Source organism: Trachemys scripta, chromosome 17, assembly GCF_013100865.1.
Source record: "Trachemys scripta elegans isolate TJP31775 chromosome 17, CAS_Tse_1.0, whole genome shotgun sequence".
NCBI lineage: Eukaryota > Metazoa > Chordata > Testudines > Emydidae > Trachemys > Trachemys scripta.
In genome coordinates, this window is record NC_048314.1 from 23,726,338 (window position 1) to 23,752,504 (window position 26,167).

Here is a 26,167-nt window from a genome sequence, read left to right on the forward strand (position 1 = left end):
TTGGCAGATTCAAGTACTTTAATAATAGGACTTCTCTTTTAGAGCCTCAGCAATGGATATTGTTATATTTCTAGTTTCCTGATTATTCCATGTAGCTGTGTGGAGGAGATATTTCGCTATGAAACGTTTACTTTCAGAGATTCTTTATATACATGTGTATATAACAAGGAAAACTTGCTAGAACAGTGCAGTGTGAGCAGAGACATCAGACTCCATGGGCTTAATCAGGAAACTAAGCAGTAAACGTACCCATAAACCAGGGGTCCCACCGGGGCATCTATGTGCACCTGCCTACTGGCTGCCAGATAAGCAGCCGCCGAAAATCAGCAGCATTTCGGCGGCGGTGCTTCTGGACATTGCCGTTTCTCAGTGGCATTTCAGTGGCGATGCTTCCTGGCGTTGCCGCTTCTTGGCGGCTGCTTGTCCGGTGACCGTGCTCCTTGGCGGCTAGTCATCCGGCAGCCGCCACACAAAAAGGTTGGGGACCACTGCTCTAAACCTTGCTCCCACAGTGTGGTTTTATTTCTTGCAGATTGGTAGCCTGTCCAGAGAACTCTTAGACTTTACTGCCCTTGCTGATAATCACACTTCAAAAGGTTAGTGTCCTAATCAGCACTTGAGTCTTAGAGAATCTATGAAAATACGTTTGGGACTGTAAGAGCTAACGTTTCCTCCCCCCCCCCCCCCACACCCACCTTTTATATGGCTGTAAATTGCGACCAATGTTTGTTGGATCCAAATTTGATTGCAGGTGTAAATATTAGTATTTGTACCGCTAACTACCAGATTAGCAGGTGAAAATCAGGTAAGTGCTGTCCAACTGCTCATATTTGTGCCTGTGATGCACTTGTGTGTGCAAACAATGTGGGAGCAATTTTGTGAGCGCAAATTGCCACTTGCAAATATGGAAAGGGCGGGGAGCTGAAAAACGGGGCCTAAGCTCTGTCCTTAAGTCCCTGAGTGAGTTTGAGTAAGATGCCTTAAAGTGTATCCCTCCAGTGAACGGCAGTGTGTTTTGTTTTGTCCTGACATTGCCACTGTTTTGGGTATTTCCTACGGATGAATCAGGTCTGAGGGCTGGGCCTGGGGAAAGCCAACTCTTCCAGGCACATGTGCTAAAGCGCAGCTCTCTCTCATCTTAGGCCCGAGGCAACCCGCTAAAGTCTGTCCCTGTTCGCCGATGTCCCTTTGTGCTGCGTGCGGGTGCGAGATTTTGCTTCTGACTTTGCAAGGGCTGTGCAAACCCCATGTTTGCAAGTGCATGTCTGATCTGCTGCGATAGGCTGACCCCAGGTGGCAGGAGCGGGTGTGTCACGTGTAGTTCGTATTACTGAGGCTGTTGATGTGAAGGCCGCCTGCGTCCAGGGGCGAATGGGCAGGGAATGAGGACACAGCTCTGGTGCTTTCTGCAAACCGGCATGTGTCCTACTGGCTCCTGTGCTGCATGGGGTAGCAATGGTCCAGCTTGCATGTCTGTCTTTCAGATTTTGGTGCTGCTGCTGCCACCGTCGCGACCTCGGGAGATGTTTATGAATACGTGGACATCCCCTTGGACTGGTGGCATGCGAACAGACACTGCGAACAACGCTTTGCGCAGCTGCTCTTTGAGCTCCCGAACAATGAGCTGGCATCGGTCAGCGAACTGCTGCGCCCCCACCAAGGGCAAAGCTCTGTCTGGTTAGACGAGAGGGAGGCATTCCTGCGAAAACACAAACAGAGACGTGAGTATAAGATGGGCATTGGGGCAGCTAGCCTGGCCTAGCCAGGGACAAAGAAACCTAGGAAGGCCCAAAGGTCGGATCCTTCTTTTACAAAACACGTGTGTCTGGATATTGTGAGGGGAAGTTATTAGTCTGGAAAAATTATTCTTGTGATTTGTGTTGTGGTAGGGCCTAGGAGCCCTAGCACGGACTGGGGCCGCATTGCGTGAGGTGCTGTACAGAGACAAGCCAAAAGGACCGAACCTGTCCCAGGTTGCTTACGATCTAAGTATAAGACAAGACCCAACAGATGGACACAGAGAGAAGGGGGAGTACAAGGAAACAATGAGAGAGTATTGGTCAGCAGGCCAGGCTGTGGAACATCAGATGTCTCACTGGTATCCAATTATTTGTAGGTATCCTGGCAAAGGAGAGTTTTTAAGGGGGGATCTCATGCCCTGGGGTGTCATGGACTAATACTCTATGATCTACCTCAGCATCAAGACAAAGATGGTTTTGCTGGACGTATCCCCTGGAACATATCTGCAGAAGTAATCATATAAGTAATATGACTGGGGGCGTAGGCTGCAGCAATCCAGCGCTGGGTAGTCATGTATCACAACTGTGCTGAGCATGGGTAGGGTGATCGGGGAGGTCTTCTCTAGGCTCTGCCTCCAGAAGACATGCCAGTGGTGATGAGCAGTTAATCCCAAATTCATTATTTACCATCCTGGCTGCTGGAAGTGTCACTTTTCAGAAGTGGCATTTGCCGAAATGCTCTACCGTCAAACTCCCCTTCCCTCTCCAGGCATCACTGTAGCCAGCACCATCCCCTTTAGAAGTAGCTGAGAACCCTCAAGAATGTATTTATGGTATTGTGGTATGCTGGGGTCAACGGTATTTAGCCTTTTTGGGGATGAAACAAAATAAATTGTTGCCTCTAAGAGAGAGGGAGCAGGGTTTGGTCCAGGTTCCTGCCCTGTCTTGGCTGAAGTTTTGAATGTTCCCCTTCCAGGAATTCACACAGCACCAATCCTGGTGTTCAGAAACAAAACAGACACTAAGTACGTGAAGGTGCTGGCCAACTTTCCCGTGATGCCTGCTGTCACCGCCTGTGCCCACATCCAGTGGGACAAGACGACCCAGGAGATTTCCACCATCTTCTCCTATGCCGTCCCTGCTTTCATTAACGAGTTCCAGCTGCGCGGCTTCGTTGACAAGGAAGGGTTTGTACGATTTGCCATCATCGTCCACGGACACCACTCCCCGTACCTGCCCGTGTTCCGCAGCGATGGGCAGTGGCATCACTTCTGTGTCACCTGGCAGCAGCAGAACGGGACGTGGGCCATCTACGCCGATGGAAAGAAGAAGGCCTCTGCCGCTGGACTGTGTGCTGCAGGGCCGCCGGCCAGCCAGGCTATTTACGATCATGGAACTTTTATTATTGGGCAAGACCAGGATTCACTAGGAGGCACCTTCAAGGAGAAAGAGTCCTTCAGTGGGAACATCACTGACCTGAACGTGTGGCGTAGAGTCCTTAGCGAAGAGCAGATAGAGAGAGTCCGGTCGTGCTGCCTGATAGACCATGAGCTTATCTTCGGGTGGGGCAGCTACACTCTGGAGATCGAGCCCGCTGTACAAGAAGTAACAGCACAGTTCCTTTGCCCAGGTAAGACTCATTCCCGGCGTCAGGTGCCCGGCACACTTTGCTTTCCAAGCTTAGGTTCTAAGCTGCAGATCAGCAAAAGGCAGCGCCGTTCTGCCGGGTGCAGCTGTACCGAGGACGACAGGCCTCCATGTGGGTGTAAGCATCACCCACAGGAAGAGAGGTTTGCACCAGGAGGATGGATAGCTGGGAATGTTTTGGGGAGGGAAAGGAGGGTTGGTTTGAGTGCTGGGGGTCACCATCCAGATAAGACCCGAGACCGAGGTCCTGTTCATCTGTGGTCATTAAAGATTCCATGGCACTTTCCATCATGAACGCCAGTGTCCTGGGCAAATTCCCAGTGGGCTAATGATACTCTTCCTCCTCCATGTTTCCCTGCTAGTGTCAGTTGGAGAAGTTAGGCTTAGTTTCCACTGGCAAGAGTGAAAGACAAAACTTTTGTCGTTCAGAGCGCTGTTAACTCCCCACCCCACCCCCAAAACATAAACGTGTGAACAGAGCGCTCTGCCGACAATGCTAACACCGCTCGGTGGGGGTGGAAGTTTTTTGTTGGCAGCAGAGCTCTCTCCTGCCGACAAAACAGCAGCTACACTGCGCGCCTTTTAGCGGCACGGCTGTAGAGGTATGGCTGCGTCGCTAAAAGCGGCATAGTGTCGAAATAGCCTCAGGCTACGCTTGCTCCCCTGTTATCAGTTGATTACTGTTGTTGGACCCTGTATATCACCTTCCTAGTGCTTCGGGATCCTCCTGAGCGAACGGCACTGTTTAGCACCAACTGGCTTGACAATTCCTAATCAAACCCAGAACTCAAGCCCTGGCATTTCTGTCTCCTTGTGGTGTGTCTGGGGTGGGCATCCGAGAAGCTACGTTACGGAGCAGCACAAGGAATGCATGCTCCAGGCTGTGCATGGGAGAACAGTGGGGCTGTTTAAGGAGCAACTGGTGGTTTTCAGCCTTCAACAAAGTTTGTGGCTCATTTGTGAAAATCCCCCGTCTGGTGGGGGACAGCGCAGACGGGTGACCAGACAGCAAGTGTGAAAAATTGGGACGGGGGTGGGGGATAATAGGAGCCTATATAAGAAAGACCCAAATATCGGGACTGTCCCTATAAAATTGGGACATCTGGTCACCCTAGCGTGTCTCAGCATTCTGGGCCTTGTTTGTGTCTCCCCAGGGCCTGTGGAGCAATGCAGGGTTCTGGACTTTGGCAGTGGTGGAGTCAGTGACACTTCTTGTTTGCATTCCTTGCCTTTTGTCTGCCACTACAAGAAGGGTACAGCGTGATTGATTTATTATTTCCATTGTGGTAGCTCCCAGGGGTCCTGGCCAGGATCGGGCCCTAGACAGACACCCAGGAAGACAATCTCTGCCCTGAAGAGTTTACAGTCTAATCTTCTACAATCTCTAACATTTTCAACTTTCTAAATTAAATAAATGTCAAAATGTGCTGTAGCCACAGCCTCAGGCCAAGTGTGTCCTGGCCGAATGCTCCCGCTTGCTGCTCTTACAGATTTTAATTTTTTTATCTTCAGTTTATTCAGTTGTCTGTTGTCTGCACTGCACATTGCAGGACTCCTGGGTATTGTCCCCTTACAGTGACAGCACTGTAGGGTAAGATCAACTCCAAGCATCTCTGGGTGGGGAGATGGGCTGCGGGAGGGGAGGTCACAGAGATCAAAAGTTTGGCTGAGCAGCTGAGATGTCAGCTCTTGGTGTCCCCCAATGGGTGTCTTTGCAGCAAAGGCAAAAGACACAAATTACCTCCCCAAGTCCTGGCAGCTTGTCCTGATTGTCCTCCCAGCACATCAGTGAGTCCCAAGGAGCTACTGTCCAGGCACTTGAAAATGGGACTTTACTGGGGATCGTGGCAACACTTGTGTCTTTGTGTTATTTTCAGATGTGTATTTACTCTTGAAGAAAACCCAGTCAGAATCCAGCCCACCACTGATCAGTCGGGTTAATACCCTCGCAAATGCTACCATGGTGAGTGCGGGAGAGCCCAGACCCTCGGGACCTTCCATTGCTGGGAGTTCCTAATGCTGAGAGCAGGCCAGAGCCGACTTGATCTGCCATCGTTCATTTGTGTGCGTGTTTCTTGTCCTCCCGGCCTGAAGCCGTGTGCCCTTGGCCCCTCTGGTGCTGCTCCAGGAGTGGGAGGAACCTCACGAATAGACCCGCCACCTTTTTCTGGCTTTTAAAATATTTACCTTTTGTATCAGTTTGATGAGCGGAGTCCATTTCACAGCACAGGGCCTGATCTGGGGGACCCGTTACTGTGAGCAGGGGAGCTGTTTCCAGCCGTGATTCTCGGCCTTGTTCGCACGCTGAGTTCAGCAAATGCCCGTATGCTCCCGTGTGGCAGAGCAGGGGCAGATCTCCCTTCCCTGCACATGGGGCATTTTCCACTAGTCACCAGCTTGCGGGTTAATAGCTTATGGGTGACTGGCAGGGCAGCCTCCTTGTGTATTGGAGGGTGGGCACAGAGCATCACCCATAGCCCTTAATTAACTGCACATCGTTCGTCTTTGGGCAGAGGTGGGGTCTGCTCTGGGGTAAAAGGCTTTTCCTTGGCAGATTCCTGAGAATGTTTTCTTGGGCGATGTTAGAGACGTGAACATCTCAGCAGCTGTCAATGTTCTCCATGCTCTGACGACCGTCCTGCGGGAGGAGGAGACCCCGGTGAAGCCAGCTGACCTGCTTGGCGTGGTCCAGTTTCTAAAGCAAGTTTCAGATGTCGAAGTCCAGGAGCAGGAACAGCTGGAGATGCTGGAGCAGCTGAGCCAGTATTATGTGGAAGTGACTGGACTGATCCTGGAGGAGCAAAATACTGACCAGTGGTCGGAAATCAGCCAGGTGAAATAGGCTTGTGATGTAGGCATGACCCCAGCTACCCGCCTCGCCTCCACGTGGTCTGCAGACACTGCAGACTAGGTTTGTGTCACATCTGACCGTACTGCTGGGGTCTGCAGTCCCTTGATTCACTGGCTCACAATGATCTGATGACTAATCATGGGGGTGGGCCTAGTGTGGGGCAAACCTCCAAAGGTCAGAGTTTGGGGCTGGCTGGAACAGGAAGAGAAGGCTCTCTCTAGAGATTGTAGGCACGCTGGGTCTCCTGCAAACAGCCTTCCTGGCAATGTCATGGCACTTGCAGTCCAGCCCCTGGCTGGAGCTTGGGATTGCACAGACTGCGTGAAAATGAGATGATTAGGGGGCAGGGGTGGAGGCATCTATGGAGGAATTAACCAAGCACTCTGAACCTTCGCAGTGATCCAGTTTGGCCCCAGAGCTGCATGAATATTTGGGGGACAGCGAGAGGATCAGACAATTTCTGAACTGTCTCGCCCTGCCCTAGAGTAGCACTAGTGCCAGGAACTGCTGTGTCTCAAGGTGCAAACCCATGACTCCTACTTTGATGCTGTCAAGCAGCATAGGGCAGCACATCAAACATCCGCCTGCAGCAGTCTCTGCTTGCTCCAGCGATCGGGCGTTTGCTGCTGTCCATTGCTAAAACTCCAAGCTGCCCCCTCCTTGCAAGTTCCCTTGGGAGCCCCCCTCGGCTTCTGTCCTGTTCAAGCCGGCTGGCCTAGCACCAGGACACTTGTCTGTCAGGGGCCTGATCCCTGTGGGGTGAACGCAGTCCATGGCAGATTGCTGGCACTTTGCTCCCCCCACCGCTGTGCCTGGCAGGGATTGTGCGCTAGCTTTTTAAAAGTGCATTGTTGTAATGTTTGCAGATGGGATGCCAAGACAGCATCTGTTTCCAGACCCCAAACTGTTCAAAACACTGTAGAGCCTGTGTGAGAAATTTTCATCATGTCCCCCAAGCGGGGGCCTTCTCCATTGGATGCTTTTATCTTGTCCTCTCGGGCCAGCCCTTTCTGTATATTGTAATGACCTGGCCCCTCCTGGGTGTATGTGTAACAGCTACCGTCATGGCAATCCACTGGGGATTGAACCAGGGACCTCTAGAGATCACGGCATGAGCTCAAACGTCAAGCTCTCTGGCTGGGTACATGCAGTGGCCAGGGGTTACGTGCACAGCACAGCCTGCTCCTGGAGAACTTCTCAGCTGCATCATAAACCCACTACTACTCCCAGAGATTCCCCTTTAGCTTGAGCGGAAGCGACCTCTGCAGGGAAGGTGTGAGTTCTGTTGCCACGAGGCTCCAAGTGCCCACGTTATGTAGCATTGTCACACTTGTGATATGCAGGATGGTCCACACGCTTCACACCTCTTGGGAGCAGGCCGTGAATTTGTAGCTTTTCAAGTAATGGCTCAGTTTCTTGCGGGCAGCTCTTTCCCTTGTGAGTAGGTTTCAGGGGATGGGGTTGTCTGTGCTGTAGAACACACACTCACAAGTGTTCAAAACTCAGGAGACAGGCCCCCCAAAAGCAAGTTAGATCCTGTTTATTTGCCTGTTGGTTTTTTGAGCCAATAGGTTTCACATTTTCAAGCTTTTCTTTGCTGCCAGTGGGGCAAGAGTCTTATTTTAAAAAAAGGGAAAAGAAAATAGAAAACTGAGATTTTCATGTAATCACCTGACTCCTGGAGCTGAGGCTTTGAAAACACCGAACATTATGAGACACGAGAGTTGGCAACACTGGTTGTAAGCTGCACCATTTGATAGAGGGAGATCTCACAAATGACTGTGTATTTCTTAGATTATCAGAGGGCCTATGACTGTTGTAGAGAACATGGACAGAATGGCTTCAAACCTAGACCAACTTCTGACTGCGAAAAGGACAAGGATAGCGATCCAGTACAGGAACATCGGTGAGTATGAACGAGCCGGGCTCCGGGCAGCCACGAAAGCTTGAGCCACCTTGCACTTGAAAGGGGCAAACCTGAGCAGCCTTCAGGCAGTGGCGGTGGTCGTTTGGCCTGGGATGGTGGTGGGGTAGGGGGGGGGGTGTCTCCCAGCACTTTGAAGGTGAAAGTAGTGTAACAGGGTTACTGTCCTGGCTGGGGGAGTGGGTGTTCTCTGCAGGGCCGGCTCCAGGGTTTTGACTGGCCCAAGCAGCCAAACAAAAACAAAAAGCTGCGATCGCGATCTGCGGTGGCAATTCGGCGGGAGGTCCTTCGCTCCGAGCAGGAGTGAGGGACCGTCCGCCAAATTGCCGCCGAACAGCTGGACGTGCCGCCCCTCTCCAAAGTGGCCGCCCCAAGCACCTGCTTGGTAAGCTGGTGCCTGGAGCCGGCCCTGGTTCTCTGCACACCCACATGCAGCCCATCAAGAGGGTGGCTGCTCCTGGGGGGACCCCATCTCAGAAAGTAATCTTGGGAGGAAATTCTTGGCAGCGTGTGCATGTCCTGTCTCTGGGAGAAAGGGAAACTGGTTTTGGCAGCTCCAGCAGCGGGAGGGGAACTGCCCTGGGAGAAATGGAGGTGGTTCTGTTGTTCACTGATCCCGTGTCTACGTCATTACTGGGGGAACAGGCCTGCCTCTGCTAGCTCCCACGAAGTCACATAACACTGGGTATACAGGGGCTAAGCAATGATTTCAGCTACGTCTGCTGATTTGAGGCACCCTGGTTTGTGGGCACTCAGCTGCAGGTGTGGGGAGCCGATAGCTCCTGCTGACTCTTTGGAAAATCAGGCCTGGGGTGTCTAACATTGGGCACTTGGAGGCCTCCTTTGGAAATCTGGCTGCAGAGAGTTAACTTGCTATTTTAAGGGTGGGAGGGGATGCTTGAGGCGAGGCTGTGGCTGTATTTCCTTCCTTCCTGATCACTTAACATCACCCTGTAATTTCATTTTAAACTGCAAACCAGGAAGCGTAATTACAAGAAATCCTTTCCATGCAGTAGCACTGAGGAATGCTCCAGTCAGAGTAACATTCCCCAAGGCCTCCACAAGAGGGTGATGTGCCCACGCACATGGCGCCTCACAGCTAGGTACACAGGCAAGCTCAGAGCTCCCAATATTTTAACAAGGGGCTTCCACAAACTTTAGTCCAGGCGCCAGGGGCACAGGTGCTGGCAGAGAAGCTGAGGGGCTAGGCAGCATCGTCTTCTGAGCAAACGACTGGGCTGGGCGTGGCTGTGTAAAACACTCCAAGGACTCGGGTGGTATCACGGGTCTGAAGTGAGGGCTGGGGTGTCAGGGGAGGTGGGGGTAGCGGGGGGAAGGGATCACGCAGACACCCCACTGAATCCTAGACATGGGACACCCCTAGTAGGTCAGTTTGTCCCATTCCTCCCCCCATGCTCTCACCCACACAAAGCAGGAGTGAGCCCGGCAGGCTGTTCTCTGGGACTTGGCTCAGTTTGCAGATCTCGGAGTTCCCACCATTTCCTTTGGCCAACGATGTCACCGTCTGAAGAGTCTCACCAGGAGGCTGGGTATGGGGGGGAACCTCTCCCACAGGTTCTTTTGCTATGTCCTCTCCTTGGTCCTAGGGGTACTTGGGGGGCTGCTGTGCTCCAAGTGGCTGGAAGGACCTCGGGCGAGATTCTCTAGGGTTTGAGAACACCCAGCTCTGTTGTGTTCAATACGTGGATCTGATAGGGCACTGGCTGACGCTGGACTGTTGTGTGTCTGCTTTGCCCTTATTGGAAAGGTAGAGGGGGTGTGTGTGTGTGCGCGCGCGCATGCTGTCCACTAGCTCAGCCTGTTCCCTCTGTGGAGCCGGGTCGTTATTGCATGACAACCCCCCAGGGCAAATATTACACTGCTCAGCTGGGGTTAAGGTGGGCAGTGAACTGAGCCTGAATGTGGCTGGCTGATTTCCAGAGGAATCCGGGGTCTATCCTGAATATTCTGCTCAGGGCCTCAGGCCATGGCATTTTGAGTAGCGGCTTTGGAGGAAATACTGACCTGGTGGTTTCCCCAGGGATCGAAGTCAGGAAGATGGAGCTCAGCCGGCAGGAGCCCAGCAGTGATGTGTATCTGGTCCAAAGCCAGGAGGCAGGCGGGCCTGACCTCATAGAAGTTCCCCCTGAAGAAGTAGAAAGACTTAAAGCCAAAGGTAGGGTGAGGGCTGGGTTCTGCATCCTGGACGGACCCTCCCTGACTCCACTTAGAGGAGGGAAGCTTCATGCAGCAGCTTCGTAAGGGGCTGGCGGTAATACCTGAATTAACATATTCTGCCCAAATTCCGTGTGGCAAGCGGCTGTACGGGGGCTGTTCTCAGGGAGAAGGAAATGGGTCTGGGTCGCAGAGTGCTCCAGAACAGGTACTTCAGAGACTGCAGCAGTGTGTGCAAACACGCCACCCGAGTGCCTCCACTCGGACCTGGAGAGACTGGGCTTGGCTCCTGGCCCTTGTACTGCCTGGCTTCTCACTGCTATGATGAACAGCCTGGGGCATGGCTGTGTGATAGGGAGTGAGACTGCTCAGCGCTGAGACCCACCAGCTCCTGTCACACAACCCACCCAACAGCCTTATCGGGGCGAATGACTTTCAGTCATGGCCAACTTGGGGTTGGGTCAAAGCTGGTGGCAGAGCCGTCCCTAGGTACAGTGAATCGGGGTGATCGCTCCAGCTCCATGCTTTGGGGGGCCCCCCGGGCCAGCACGATTGGCCAGCGTTGTCGGTCCTGGACGTGACAGATTCATCACGTCCACCCTGGGCCCCGCACCCCCTTGGGGACAGCGCTGGTTGGTGGCACTGGCCATGGCTTCATTGCCCATCTCCTAGGCCAGCCAGTTCCCCGACACAAACTCTGCCACAAGCACCAGAGACGGACCATCCTTTGCTCCCGGCACTGTTGTCTCTCGCGAGGCAGTTGCTGGAAGGGAAATGGAGGAGGGGGAAGAGCCGTTGCATACGAGGATTTTTCTGGGACATCGTAAGGCCAGCTGAGATGTGGCCTGTTTTTCGTAGGTACTTGGCTGGCTCCCATCGCCGCAGGGTCTGAGCTGCTCAGTCTTTAGTGACTTTGTCCTGGCCATAGCCCTGCGGGGGAGGAATGTTCTGGGATTCCCATTGCACAGGTGTGGAACTAGGGACCGTCACAGAAGTGAAACTGCCATTGCCTCAAAGTTTTGGGCTTGTTTGAAACTAAACCTCAAAGGGAGTTGCAAGGGGGCGAACCCAGAAGCCGTAACCCTGGACATGGCTGTTTGCACGGGGGACTGTGGCTCACATCGACCCGGGTGAGTTTCTGTCAGCTCTGCCCCCACCCCTGGGCTGGCCCACCAAAAGGAGACCACTGACACTTACAGCAGGCCGAGCGGCGTCATCAGGGGTACCAAGCGGAGGCTTTTTCACTTCTCCCGCTCCATTGTCTCTGTTCAGGTCTCAGCAGAGTCACTGCGATCAACACATGGTACGGCCACTCCTCCCTCCAGTGCTTCCTCCCGGGGAGCAGTGCCGTGTTCCAGGACGTGGCCGCGTCTGACGGAGGACGGCGGTGAGTGCGCGTTCGCCTTGTCGTCGCACTGCTCACCCCCAGACAAATGGGGATGCGCCAGTCAGACCTGGCCAGGCCCTGGGAGTCCGCAGCAGTGTCAGTGCTTTGGGTGTCCTCCCACTGCCGCAGCCACATGCAGCCAATCGTTCGTCACAGAAAATGTCTCCCAGAACCAGGGGCCAGGCTAGACTCTGGCCCCAGGGCGCATGGGCTTGCACTAAAGAGGGGAAAGGGCTAGTCCGTTCTGTGGTGGCTGGCAGCTAAGACCCTGCCGAGGGACCCAGAGGAGGTCCTCTCCTGGGCAGGGTTACCGCTGCAGAAGGATGTGGACGAGCCTGCAGAGATCTCCTCTCACTGTGGTGATTTAACAGTGTCCAGAAAGAACTGGCCCAGTCCCCACCTCAGTTCGGTGGCTGAATTTGAAACAGAGGTTCCTTGGGCTGGGGCAGTGCAGACACTGGAGGGGCACCAGGCCGGAAAGTGGCTTGGGCAAAGCACTAGCCGTCTCAGGCTGCAGCCGCCGTGCGACTGGCTGTTCACCTGGGAGCTCTGGGAGCACTAGGTGGAGACAGCAGCCTGTCACCTCCAACAGGCCAGCTGCTCACTCTCGCCTCCTGCCTTTCGCTCTTTTACTGGTGCTGCTCCGGCTTGGGATGATTTAACCTGAAGCCTCATTTACGATAGCCATGGGGGAGGGGCTGCCTGGTTTTCGTTTGCCTGCTAACTCCCAATCTGTTCTGTCCTAAAGATCCCTGTGCCTGCATCTGAACAGCTCGCCCTAAGCAAAGGGCAGGTGGCTCTGATCACTCCAGCCCCAGGTGCAGCCAGAATGGGTCACTGCTTGGTAGACCGAGACCCTGAGCTCCCCTTGCCCGGGCTGCCAGCCCAGCTGTGTCTCACATCACCTGGGTAGAACTGACCTATGGCGCATGCCCCTGGGAGGTAGCCTGGAGTTAGGGTTTAGAAGAGCTGGGAAAAGTCGCCTCTTTCTCTGGCCGTCACAGCCCTGCATGTTAATATGAGCAAGAAAAGCATCTACTGGTACATTAGCTAAGGTACATCGACACAGTTTCATCAGCTGGGGCAGAAGGGCATCTTCCCCATGGCCGGGGAGTCCACTATGGAAAGGCGATGCCTTCCTGGAAGCGTTTGCATTGGTGACAGGGCACTAGGCTAGATAAGCCACTGGCCGCCTTTGTTCCAGCATCGGGGGCCCCTCCTGTTGATTGTACCCTGGGATGATTGTTTCCTTGTCAGTGTTCTCCGCAAAGATTTTATTAATCGGTTTAAGAAATGCCCCCGCTGCTCAGCTCTCCTGTGTCTGTGAAGGTTCTCTCTGTCCCCAGGTATCTGAGCACACGGGTGGGCTCCGCCATTATTTCATCCACTCTACGCAGCGACTACCAGGAGATCAGCACATCTGTACGCTATCGCCTGCAGCACCGCACCCAGGTACCCGGGGCGATGCTCCTCCTCTGTCAATGATGGAAGAGTGCAAGAGCAAACAGAGACTGCATTGCAGAGTCCTAGCCCAGAGACAGGGACTGCCCTGCAACCCGGAGAGACCGTGAGCCAAGCCTGTCTCCTAGGAATCAAATTCCTTTTTGAATTTAAAAATTCCCAAGTTTGCCTCTGACTCGTCTCAGACCCAAGCCAGCTTCCGGGGGCAGGGGTGAGACTGGGGCTGGCTGATTGTGCACAGCTAGAAACCAAATGTGGGGAACAGGCCTGGGTTAGCGCATTGGTCGAGTTACAGCACACCCTGGAGTGTCTGATCGCCTCTTCTCTGTCTCCGCCTGCAGGACCCGCCTGAGAAGCTTGTGGAACCGATCTGCGCTTTCTGGAACTTCAGCATCAGGTGCCTTTTTCCAGTTAAAACTCGCAATTTCTGAGTCCCTCCCCCCCACCCGAAAAAATAACCTGGTGGGTGAGTTCGCTTCTCTCTGCAGAGTTGGGTAGGGACTGGGCAAAAGCAGACCTGTCTTCAAAGAAAATATGCTGGCACAGTCGCTAGCATCACTGTGGACAGCTCAGTGGCTCCTTACGGCTTAGGCAAAGGCTGTCCCAGCTCCCCCTACGTTTCAAGGTGTCTCAAGGGAACATGTTGGCCAAAGGCTTGGTCCTCCCACTCTTCCCAAGGGGGTGGGACTGGAAGCCTCCTGGGTTATGTTGGTTTTATTTGGGTGTTTCCTAAACACTCAGCGATGAACTCGCGCAGCTCTTCCCCACTGCTGCTGTCGGGAAGTAACGAACCGTTATTACGGCCAGTTTAAAAATGGAGAAACTGAGGCCCAGCATGTGACTGACCTGGGCAAAGCTGTCAGCCCCCCAAGTGACATAGCTGGAACTGGAAGTTCCCCTCTCCCCATCCTACTCACGGGCTAGGAGCGTCCACTGCTTGTCGGGTCAGTGAGGGAGGGCTGGGGATTGGCATCTTTGGGGGTAAGAGTTCAGGCTGGTCAGGTCCTACGCAAGACTGAAACATGTCTGGAGTCCTCAAAAAATGAGGGCGCTGGCTTTTCTGACTAACTTCACACCTTAGACAGCTGGGATTCGGCGTGCCCAGCTCCCTCCATGCTCTTAAATCCAGGGCAGATCCGGCGGTGTGTGAATTACTCCTTAAACCCCAGTAGCCTGGATGGTGCACAGTCTGTCAGCTCTCGTGCATTTCTCGCACTGCTTGTGCTGTACAGAACACACTCACCGGGGGAGTGGCCTGGCACAGACAGAGTTCTCCAAGCCCCTTTGCCTTTGCCACCAGGGATGCAGCGAAGATAGAGATATGACAATGAGAGCACCGGCCCCCGGAAGCAAAATGATTGAAAACCCAACCTGTGGGTGAAGCAAGCCTTTAGTTAAATCGGTTTCTGTCCTCTGCTGCATTAGAAATCCCAGCTCTCTCTGTGCTCTGACATCCAGACCTGCTGCAGTTGAGTTCTCTCCTGGGATGATTTACTTTGGAAAAGTTACTCCCAAGCAAGTGACCTTTCATGGAGTATGAGAGACTAAAACATAAAGCTCTGGTTAATTACGGCTCCTGCCTGTGGCAAAGAAGGGCTGGGCTGAGAGTTATAGCACAGCAGGAATGCAGGGTGCGAACACTTCATGAATACTGTCTGGCACCGGGTTGTGTATTTTACTATACATCACTGGGGTGATGGCAGTGGGACAATGAAGTTTTATGGATCTGTAATTCAATCATTTGAATCCCCAAGCCACAGGCTCAATGTGTTGTGGCTGATGCACAGAACTGATTCTGTGGACGTCGATGGGAGTTTTACCTTTCCTGGGGAGCAGGGCCAGGCATGTGACAATGTGGTGCTACTGATGGAGGACAAATCTGACAAATTGTGAATACAGCTCACAAGTTTGTGGATCCATTAAGCACATGGGAGTGTGGGACCGCTGGGTGGCTCAGGCCCTGTCCAGAGCAGGAATGTAGGATGTGTTTGGAAAAATTGTAATTAACATGGGTTAGTTTATATAGTTTTAAGCAGAATTTGTGCCTAGTGTAGACCGGGCAAGTCATGGTTATAAATGTGTTAGCTGGTTGTGGGTGTTCTCATCTCCTCTCAGCAATACCCAGCCCAACTAACATGTTTCTAAACACCACCTGCCCAGTGCACACGAGATGCAAAGTCCTGTTAACACGCACTCAAACACAGCCTCTTTTCCTCATCTAGACACGGCTTGTCTCCGTTTCTGCTGGATCTCTGAGGAATCCTGGCCAGCAGGGTGTTTATATTGTGCTAACTCCACTTCTTGAGATGTCCTCAATGCCCCATCACGCCTCAGCACAATTCTGCTTCCTCTGGAAGTGTGAATTTCTCCTGGGAGCTTTGACTTCCCTTTGGGATGACTGATAATTTCCTTATATTTTTTCTCTCTCTCTCTCTCTTGCTCCGTGTTAGCCCAGACACCGGGGGAATGTGGTCCACTGTAGGCTGCTCCATCATAATGTCTCACCTGGAATCCACCGCCTGCTTTTGCAACCACACCACCAACTTTGCAGTGCTGCTGCAGGTGTATGAAGTGCAGGTAAATGAGCAAAATCTCATTAAATGATCAGGCACACTCCGCAGCCATTAGTGTCTGAACATGGTGATGGTCCCGCCGCTGCAAACAGTACCTGTTTTGTGTGTTTTGGAACAGAGGAGCTCAGAGGAGGAGCTGACTCTGAAGACCCTGACGTTTATTGGATGTGGAGTTTCTTTCTGTGCCCTGATTGTTACATTCATTTTATTCCTGGCAGTTGGGTAAGAAGAATCTAGACTTCTGTAGCATTCATTATAGATTGGGGGCGGGGGGAATGATATTTAATGCCTTTAGTTGAGAATGCACATTAGATACTGTTAGCTGTAGCCATTTCATTCCAGAGGGCTCTGTCTGTCTGAAAGCTGCGTGTAGGGGGAGCGGGTTTGTTGTTGCAGGCTTGCTCACCAGTGCTGGGTTTGTTTGTTTTTAATGGGGTAGTCCAGAAGCCCAGAGCTGTGTACACAGGGTTGTTCCCAAGGCTGGGTGCACACACTGACTGCTTGTCGTGGGCGTCGCTGTGAGCTGAGGGCTGCACACACTGTTAGTGTACGGGTGCTCGTGAATGCAGGGCTGCTGGAATTCATTGTTTAAAATATGACTGTAGAAAGATCACTGCTGCAATTGCAGTGAAAGGAAAAACCATTTCCACAGACCATCGGGGAGACAGATCACCAAGAAGGTTTATAAGGAATAAAACCCCCAGTTCTTTGGGGGCCCTGACAGTGCCACTGACCACAGCCAGTGGGCACTGAATAAGCCCTGAGTGGCAGAGTAACTGCACTGCCAAGAGTATCAAGTATTTTTCCTCTCTTCACTGATGCTTTCCACTCCCTTTGGAATTGCACCTCTGTGATGAGCAGCAAAGAGGTCAAAGGCAACACGGTGGAATCCACATGGTCTGACAAGTGGCTAGTAAGAAAATCGCACACAGCTCCTACAGAATCCAGCCATGCTTTTTAATGACCAAGGTTTTCCATTTCCCCTTCCTCAGCGTTCCTAAGAGCGAACGAACAACCGTGCACAAGAATCTGATCTTTGCTTTAGCTGCAGCTGAAGCTCTGCTCATGTTTAGTGAATTGGCCAAAACCAACCAGGTAAGAAGGCTAGGACTCTTGTTTGCTGTGACATCATGGCTACAGCCCCTAAAACAAAAGCGTAGTCTAGTTTATTAATGATTGCCTGTAATCTGTGTTGAGGAATAAACAGGATCACACTGTCCTTGGGAATATGCTTTGCACCATATGTAGGAACAGTTCCATTCCCCACTCCTGGCAATATATTTATTTTTAACCCAGAGAATCCTGCAGGAAGAGTCTGCCATGTAAAGTGGCATAAAATACCAGCCTGGGATCACACCACCTCCTGTGACCTCGCAGGCTAAGCAGGGACTGCACTGGTCAGTACTTGCAGGAGAGACTTCCAAGGACAATCCAGATGCTGTAGGAAGTGGTGCTGATTCCCTCCCCTGGAATGCATTGGACCGGTGTTCTAGCACTGGGGAGCATGGGGCTGCTAGAGGCGCTGGGCCCGTTCTAAGCTACCTTGGTATCTTCTCCTTCAGGTGGCTTCTTGGACTTAGTGACCTGGGCAATTACACCAGGGATGAGTTTGGCCCATCTTCTCTGCTTAAATTGTCCCAGTACTGTCAGTGAGCTACAGTGTTCTCCTTCCCTTCTGTTACACAGCATTGCTGTGAGCTGTTCAAGACCTGCCTTTGACCTAAGAGCTGGTTGCATTTCCATGGTGGGTGAAGTGATCCTTGTGGATGTTTTGTAAATCAGTTTGTCAGGCACTTTGAGTGCAAGGTGTTCTCTAACTCTCAGCTGGGCAAAGCACAATCTGGACGTCCTTGTTTTATAGTTGTATGCAATCGTCCTGGTATCATTTGTATTTAAATGCCCGAATGGGCAAATATTCGGCAGCATGTTCAGGAGTCATTCCTCACCCTGCACTATGCACAGTTTGGCAGAAGATTCCTGCCTCCCCCTCACTGAGCTGTCTGAAATTTCTCTTCCCCCAGGTACTGTGCTTTGCTGTCACAGCTTTCCTCCACCTCTTCTTCATGGCGGCCTTTTCTTGGATGCTGGTAGAAGGGCTTCTCCTGTGGAGCAAAGTGGTTGCCGTCAACATGAGTGAAGATAGAAGAATGAAGTTTTACTATGTGACTGGCTGGGGTAAATGGAAACACATCTGTGTCTTACACTCAGGAACACCGTGCATCAATTTCTCTTGAACGACAAATCCTTGTAGAAAAGATTTCAGTGTAACTGATATTGAGTCACAAGTCTAACAAGAGCTTGCATTGACCTGGGGGGTTTACTGGGGACCAGCCTCACCCACAGATTCTCTCCCATCTTTAAATGTCAACTAGCGGATGCTGGAATTTTAGCCAAGTGTCTCGTTGATTTTGTAACCCTTTGTTTTATTAACACACAAAGTATTTTCAGAGGGAGACTCTGCTGGTTGACTGCTATCAGAGAGTGTCCCTCAACAGTGGGGCTGGTTCTAGAAACCTGACAATAGTTCTGGCTGGAAAGAGATGCATTTATCGGAATGAATGGATCAGGGCCATGGGATTTATGTGACTATATTGGGGTTCAGGTAAGAGTGTCTGGGGTTCATGTGACTATGCTGAGAGACAGACACCAAATTGGCATTGTTTGTCTTTGATTGTACTGCTTGTTAGGAGTACGTTGCTCATGTCTTGTGACACAGCTTTGGAATGTTTTATGAATGAGAGAATAAAGTGCATAGGATATAAAACGTAGTCTAGTTACACAGCATGGGCCAGATTCCCAGTTAGAGTAAATCAGTGCAGCTCCTTTGGGGTCAATGTGGTTACACTGATTTAGGCCAGCTGGGGAATCTGGCCCTGTATGTTTAAAACAACTAACCAGCCAATAGCAGACCTGGCATTTGCTGTCCTCAGTTTTCCTGTTTTTTCAGGCCTGCCAGTCGTTATTGTTGGTGTGACTCTGGCAACTTCATTTAACAAGTACGTGGCAGACAATCATTGCTGGCTGAATGTTCAGACCGATATCATCTGGGCATTCGTTGGGCCAGTTCTCTTTGTTCTGACGGTAAGCATCACCCTTTTGTATAATTCTGGATAGAAGCAATTTCTACTTTTCGTTTTAGGAAAGCAGCACTGAGCTTTGTCAGCCAGAGCCAAAGGGATCCACGATCCTACACAAAGATCTTTTCTAATCTAGGATGATGGTGGCGTTTAGAGTGTCTGAGATTTATTCTCATTATGGTCCAAATATTTCCCTGTACATGGGGTGAATTCCTGCCAGGAGCTCTGTAAATGAATAAAGGAACGTTTGCAGTTGTGCACGAAGCACTGTACAGTTAGATAGGCAGGTACATTATTGTATTTGGAGAGAGTCCTACCATCTAATACCTCAGCAGAAGATACTAGTTACTATGCTGAGGTTACATTACAAAGATGGAGAAGTAAATCGAGTATTGGCCACTGTCTGCCAGGATGCTGGACTCGATGGTCCAAAGGTCCATTTCAGCATGGCAAAACCTGTGTCCTTTTAATGACTCCACCATCATAATGCAACAAAGCGATGCTAGAGGAAGGTGAAATGTTTAAAGGCAACAGAGCCAGTAGACATCTAATAATGAACCAGTTGGACCGGGGTCTGTACAGATACCTTTGCTTGTGCGAACTGAGCTCTTTACTGGCCTCAAGAATCCCACAAGCTGATCGTTCTACAAGATGCAAACTTAACTGCATGGAAGACCCAGCAGACACACCTGCCCCATTAGAGCTCACTTAAAAATGCAATAGCCTGTTCTGGTGCACAAAGCTAGTGGCTCTTTTCTGACTCGCAGGTAAATACCTTCGTGCTGTTCCGGGTGGTGATGGTCACAGTGTCCAGTGCACGGAGGAGGTCAAAGATGCTGACCCCCAGCAGCAGCCTGGAGAAACAGATTGGAATCCAGATATGGTGAGTCAGGGGAGCACTTGACTTCCATGCTGATGGTTGCATTGGGTTGTGCTTGGATATCATTGTGAAGTCTTTATTGGGCTTGGATAGAATCCTGTCCCTGAAGGATCTGGCGTACGGCCACATGCTGTGTGTAATGGCAGCTTCTAAAGGCAGGAACACGATCCAGATTTTTCTCCTCCAGAGTAATTCTGCATTTCATCTGTATAGTATTTCAGAAGCAGTGCAACAGTCTATGCTCAGCGATCTGTGCCCTGATGAATGGGACACCAGGAAATAGGACCAACACTGTCACACTCAGGTGCCGACACTTAGTCTCCTAAATCAGTGATTCAGGTGGGGAGCATCTGCAGTTCCCATTGAAATCAAAGGGTAAGAACATAAGAGCAGCCATACTGGCTCACAGCAATGGTCCATCTAGCCCAGTATCCTGCCTTCCAACAGTGGCTGGTGTCAGATGCTTCAGAGGGAATGAACAGAACAGGGAAATTATCAAGTGATTCATCCCCTGTTGTGCAATCCCAGCTTCTGGCAGTCAGATGTTTAGGGACACACAGAGCATGGGGGTTGAATCCCTGACTGTCTTGGCTAATAGCCATTGATGGACCTATGAATTTGCCTAATTGTTTTTGAACCCACTTGTACTTTTGTCCTTATAATATCTCCTAGCAATGAGTTCCACAAGTTGACTGTGCATGGGGTGAAGAAGTACTTTCTTATGTTTGTTTTAAACTTGCTGTCTTCATTTTATTGGGTGACTCCTGGTTCTTGTGTTCTGTGAAGGTGTAAATAACATTTCCCGATTCACTTGCTCCACACCAGTCACTTTGTGCTTTATGGTAGGCCTGGCTGCTAGCATCACAGATGGGAACAACGGGTTGGATTGTAATTTGTTGACTTCAACCGAGTTCAATTCTAACGGACACCGGTGCCAGTGCTAGCAGGACTGAGCCCAGTGTTCCTTAAGCAAGTTCTTCTCCCAGTGCTGTCAGACTGGCTCAGCTGCTGGAACATAAACACCTGGTCCAGCCTGAATCCAGGCAGCAATGGCAGCTCTGTCTGGGGTTCCCAAGGAGTCTGAGGGCGTTAGACATCCAATTTCATGGGATCTGGGCATCTTTGACTCTCCCAGCCTATCTTTTTCTTTGGGTTTTAAACATTTCTCACCCCTGAGGATTAGCCGCTGAAGATTCCCCACCAGATTCCAGCACTTTGATGGTAGGGTCAGTCTGGAGTCCTGAAGTCCTGTGTTTCAGTCACATTCATCACGCAGCATTTGAATTCACACGCTGCATAATGGTTTTAGGGCTTGGAAAGCGCTGCTATTCTGCAGATATTTACCTCAAAACAAAGTTCCTTCCAGCCATTTGGGTCTTCATGGATTTCAGTGAGATTTATGTGATGTCTTATTTTGCTGATGGATGAAACTCGAAAACTTTGAGGTTCAGTTTGGAACCCAAAAATTAGGAAGGGAAATCAGGCCGGGGCAGGAGTGAAACCGGCCTGCCTTTGCTCTGGCAAACGCCTCCTGATTTTCTCCTGGGTGCCCTGTAATCTATCTGTCAATCCTCAGGAGCGCGAAATATATATGGGCACAGTCAGCAGCCATGGCTGTTCTGCTCCTGAGTTGTGTGCACTGCATAAACCCTATGGAATACCGGAAACCTGGAATGGCAGGGAAGAAGGTGCTGTGGTTAAAAAAAACTGGACTGAGATTTGGGAGATCTGGGTTTCTGTTTAGCTCCTCCATAGTCCTCCGGAGTGAGTTTGGGCATGTAGCTTTCTTGTTCTGTGCCTCAGTTTCCCCATATGCTAAATAGGGATAATACAGGGGGATTGTTAAAATAAATCCCTAAGGACTTGGGAGGCTCTCAAATATTATAGCACTGAGTCCATATAAGTGTCTGTCTGGAGAGCTGGCTTTGGTTTTGGTGACATGCATGGGGAAGGAAATGGAACATGGATTCCAGTCATCAGTTAATTCAAAGAGATTTTTAAAACTGCTGTTCGAGATGTTACTTTATCACTCCTTATGAATCTTTATTGTTGTTTGCCGGCGCCAGTCACCATTGCTAGACACACATTGTTCCTCCAATTGCATAAATAAATTTTACTAAATTTACAGAAGCACAGAGATAGGGTGATGTTGGAGGGCAGGATGACACACACATGCTAATAAAACAAATACAGAAGCCCTCTTGGCAACGGCGAGCAGGGGGAGATTGGCTGCTTTCTTGTGTCTAATGATGTCAAAGAGTTCCCTTATAGCTCACTTGTAATTATAAATAAAGAGCAGGGGTGGCTGAGTGGGGGTTGGGAGATAAAGCATGTGGCATTTCTCCTCTGGCTTTCTGGGGTGGTTACATTATGTTTTCAAAGCATTTCGCAACCCCTTCTCCGGTCGCTCCCTCTTGCCATGTCCAATCGCTGCACACAGCTTAGCTACTGGGGGAGCCATTTGTGCTGCCTTGCAGGAGGCACTTCCTCCTTGCAGGAGGCACTTCCAGCAACGAAATGGGAGAATCTAAACATCAGAGCATCAGCCAATGTCCCCTCAAACTAAGGTGTCTTCCAGGGCTGTTGTCTCTCACATTGCCTGTAACCTCAGAAAGACCCAGCAACCAGCTCAAAGCGAAAAGCTGTTTAATTTTGCAGGACAAGGGCAAAACCCTCTAGTCATGCCCCGAAGTGAAGCCAGGGAGAGGGCAAGGCTGGATGCTGGGGAGGGCTTTGCTCCCAGGTCCCTGGAGGGAGGTGCAGCCTGCAGAGACGATAGCAGGGGCAGTGTAACCCAAGGATGCAGAGCAGGATGGCGATGCAGCCAGAGAAGTGGCAGATGGATGCTGCTAAGAGGCAGGGCAGAGATGGGACTAGCAGGGCCTCTGCTTCTCCTGCTCCCCTACGTTTCCCCCGGCCCCGAATGAGGGAGGTTTGCCATGAGTCAAAGTCACATTGAGTTTCTTTTTCTAACAGGGCCACAGCCAAGCCCATCTTGGTGCTGCTGCCAGTCCTGGGCCTGACGTGGGTGTGTGGGGTCCTGGTTCACCTCAGCATCATCTGGGCTCATGTCTTCATCGTGTTGAACTCCCTCCAGGTAAGTCCCCGCCCAGGTGACTGGGAAGCTCGGAGCACCAAGAGACAGAGCCCCCCCGGCTGAGTTACTAGTGTCTGTGAGACACTAGAGCTAATCAGGCACTGAATGAACTACCCGGCCCCTTCAGTCCCATCTAACAACTGGCATGCTGAGCGGAAGGGGGAGGGGGAAGCACCAGGGGCAAGGAAAAGCCTGAGGAACTTAGTCCCTTGGTAAGCAAGGTTAAAACTCTCAGTCGGTATCCTCAGGATTATGTCTCTGCACTGTGCAGGTAAAGACACCATCAGAGAGTAAAGGACTCTCCCTTCCTGCCTGGAGACAGAAACACCCCAATGTCCTGAGGTTCCTTGGCTCGGTGGGTGGGGATTAAAACTAAATGTGGTTAGTGGCATAAATTTCCATCTGATGTTTCCTCTGCAGTGTCTTGACACTAGAAATACATGAATGGGGTTCACAGCTGAGAGGTGTGTGCATCCTCCAAGCACATTGCTGCAGCATGAAACTGTTCTAAACAGACAGCTGTGAAATGAGGCCATTGCCCTGTTACGGGGGGCATGGGGACTCGCCAGGTGCAATGAGCAGCCGATTTCTTGCAGAAAGCAGAAACCCACCCGCACCCTGGCTGGTGCAAGGCCTTCACCCACCTCACCTAGAGTTCTGTTGTATCGGGTGGTTTCAGTTCTGTTCTCTTCAGGTTCTTACACCCAGGCTTATCACCAGAGTACTCGAGTTCTGGTAAAATCCATAAGAGCCTGGTGGTTAATTGCATTTTGATAAAAGCTTGAACTGGAGTTGAACAACGTTTTATAGTCCTTGCTGCACATAATTGTATTGTTCCAAAGCAACAGTTTTACCTATTTACCTTGTATGACTCTCACAATTTCACTAAAAAGGGGCTGATCCAAGGCTCTCAGTGCCTTTGTCGTATGGTGCATTAAATTATAATCAGAAGTACCCATCTCCATTAACCTGTTCTATGCATTTGAACTCCAGTCATCAGAAAACCTGCAGAAGGAAGACTGATTAAGTCATTATTAAGGCCTAATTTTCAAACCAGGCACCTGGATTTGGGAGCACACTTTTTCATCCATAATTTATTTGTGCTTTTCCTCAAAATCTGTTGCATTTGCAAAATTGCACCTGCAAAAAATGGAAGCCAGGTTTGGAGATCTGACCCTTTATGGCCAGCTTTTAAACTACTGTGGTGGTTTCTCATCATCCATATAATAGACCATCAGCTTAAGAACATAAGAACGGCCATACTGGGTCAGACCAATGGTCCACCTAGCCCAGTATCCTGTCTTCCGACAGGGGCCAATGCCAGATGCTTCAGAGTGAATGAACAGAACAGGGCAGTCATTGAGTGATCCGTCCCTTGTCATCCACTCCCAGCTTCTGGACAGTGCGTTGTGTGAAGAACAACTGCCTTGTGTTTGTTTTAAAGTCCTGGCAAAATACAGCTTTAGTGAAATGAAATTATTTCAGGTCCTTTATCTAGGTAATTATATGGTTTCCATTGCCATGGAATCTGAGCCTCTAACCCAAGGGTCAGCAACCTTTCAGAAGTGACGTGCCAAGTCTTCATTTATTCACTCTAATTTAAGGTTTCGCGTGCCAGTCATACATTTCAACGTTTTTAGAAGGTCTCTTTCTATAAGTCTATAATATAGAACTAAACTATTGTTGTATGTAAAGTAAACAAGGTTTTTAAAATGTTTAAGAAGCTTCATTTAAAATTAAAATAAAATGCAGAGCCCCCCGGACCAGGACCTGGGCAGTGTGAGTGCCACTGAAAATCAGCTCACGTGCCGCCTTCGGCACACGTGCCATAGGTTGCCCACCCCTGCTCTAACCCCATGAAATAGGGAAGCGCTGTGATTCCCGTTGTTCTGTGAGAGACTTGGGATCACGCAGGAAGACTGTGCCCAGCCAGCTAGTGCTAGGCACCGACTGTTCCAGCCCAGGTCTCGCGCTGTCAGACTGGTAGGGTGACTGTGCTAGAGAGACAGTACACAAGGAATTCTTCAGGCTAGGCTAGCTAGCTGTTTCCTCCAGAATGGGAGGTGTTTTCAGGGTAAGCCCAGTGGTCCCATCGCTTGTCCAGTGTGAGAGCGTTCTAATGTCCGGAGGCATATCTCACCTCTGGAGAACCAATGGGCTTTTCCAAGCTGTCGTTCAGCATCTGATGAACCTAAGTAAATAATAATGAGATGTGAAATGCAGCCCTGAGCAGAGTGATTATTTAATGCTCCCGGCAGCCCCCTCCCTGAATCTCTGGACTGGCTGACTGGTGTCACAGTTTTGCCGTTTAAATCTTCTCTCTCATAATTAGATTTCCTGATATTAAATCATGGTTTTGGAATGACACTTCTAAATTTATATCCTCATAAAATATCTCAGCTGAGCTTTGTTTTGGTCATTTACCGGAGAATTTACTACTGTGTAACGTTTCATTTTAATGAAGCTCCGAGGCAGACATTCTAATTGCAGCTTGCCTCAGTGAAACAAGCCCAACTCCTACACATACTATGAACTCCTTGATGTCAGTGCTGAATAGTGCTCATCAGGGATGGTCCACGTACAACCCTCTGAGATGTCTGGCCCAGCACTTCTCTACCTGGTGTCTAATTGTGGCTAAACAGACATTATTCCTGAATGTCTCGTATTCCAGGTTATTAAGAATCAAGTACATTTCTGGACTAAAACACTTCATCCTTAAAATCCTTATCTGAGGGGCCCTGCAACTGATCCCAAAGATGCCCACACTTTGTCCAAGTAGGGCTGCATTAGGAACACAAGGGCTGGGCCTGATTTGCATAACATGGAGTAACTGAGAGACATTGCAGTCTAGTGGCTGCGGCACTGGGCTGGGAGTCAGGAGACCTTGGTTCTATTCTTGACTCTGCCGTTAACTTGCTGTGTGACCTTGTGTATGTTGTGTCGCCTGCCTATGGTGCTGCTTTCCCCTCTCGTGCTGTGTCTGTAGGCTCTGCAGGGCAGTGCCCATGTCTCAAGATGGGTTTGTACAATGCCTGTGTGCAATGGGCCCAGATCTTTGTTGGCACCTCGGAGGTTCCCCTGTAGCACAAATAGATCACAGCTGCCATCGCCTCTAGTCTGGAAATGGCAGCCCCCACTGTGCTCAGAGTGGAGCATTGTATGCTGGCACCGTAGTGTCTAGGGCATTGGCTCTGGGATGCCACAGATCTGACTTGGTCTGCAGACCACAGGGACTGACTCTTTGCTCTGTGCTTGTACAGCACCGTGGACAACGGGGTCCTGGTCCTGGTCCTGGACCAGGGCTCCCGGTCCTGGACCAGGGCTCCCAAACACTACCGCAGTACAAATAACTAATA

General features: G+C 50.7%; 1 protein-coding gene across 1 annotated transcript in view; it reads left to right on the plus strand.

Moving 5' to 3' along the window:
- Window positions 1–26,167, plus strand: part of ADGRD2 (adhesion G protein-coupled receptor D2) — a 60,800-nt gene that overhangs the window by 3,599 nt on the left and 31,034 nt on the right. Inside the window, exons 3-20 of the mRNA XM_034752033.1 lie at window positions 533–596; window positions 1,485–1,721; window positions 2,716–3,369; window positions 4,541–4,639; window positions 5,264–5,349; window positions 5,941–6,219; window positions 8,032–8,143; window positions 10,203–10,337; window positions 11,609–11,723; window positions 13,070–13,175; window positions 13,526–13,581; window positions 15,635–15,761; window positions 15,876–15,979; window positions 16,750–16,852; window positions 17,779–17,932; window positions 18,705–18,838; window positions 19,602–19,717; window positions 22,691–22,811. Coding sequence (XP_034607924.1) covers window positions 533–596; window positions 1,485–1,721; window positions 2,716–3,369; window positions 4,541–4,639; window positions 5,264–5,349; window positions 5,941–6,219; window positions 8,032–8,143; window positions 10,203–10,337; window positions 11,609–11,723; window positions 13,070–13,175; window positions 13,526–13,581; window positions 15,635–15,761; window positions 15,876–15,979; window positions 16,750–16,852; window positions 17,779–17,932; window positions 18,705–18,838; window positions 19,602–19,717; window positions 22,691–22,811 — 2,802 coding nt within the window. The remainder of the gene's footprint in view (window positions 1–532; window positions 597–1,484; window positions 1,722–2,715; window positions 3,370–4,540; window positions 4,640–5,263; window positions 5,350–5,940; window positions 6,220–8,031; window positions 8,144–10,202; window positions 10,338–11,608; window positions 11,724–13,069; window positions 13,176–13,525; window positions 13,582–15,634; window positions 15,762–15,875; window positions 15,980–16,749; window positions 16,853–17,778; window positions 17,933–18,704; window positions 18,839–19,601; window positions 19,718–22,690; window positions 22,812–26,167) is intronic.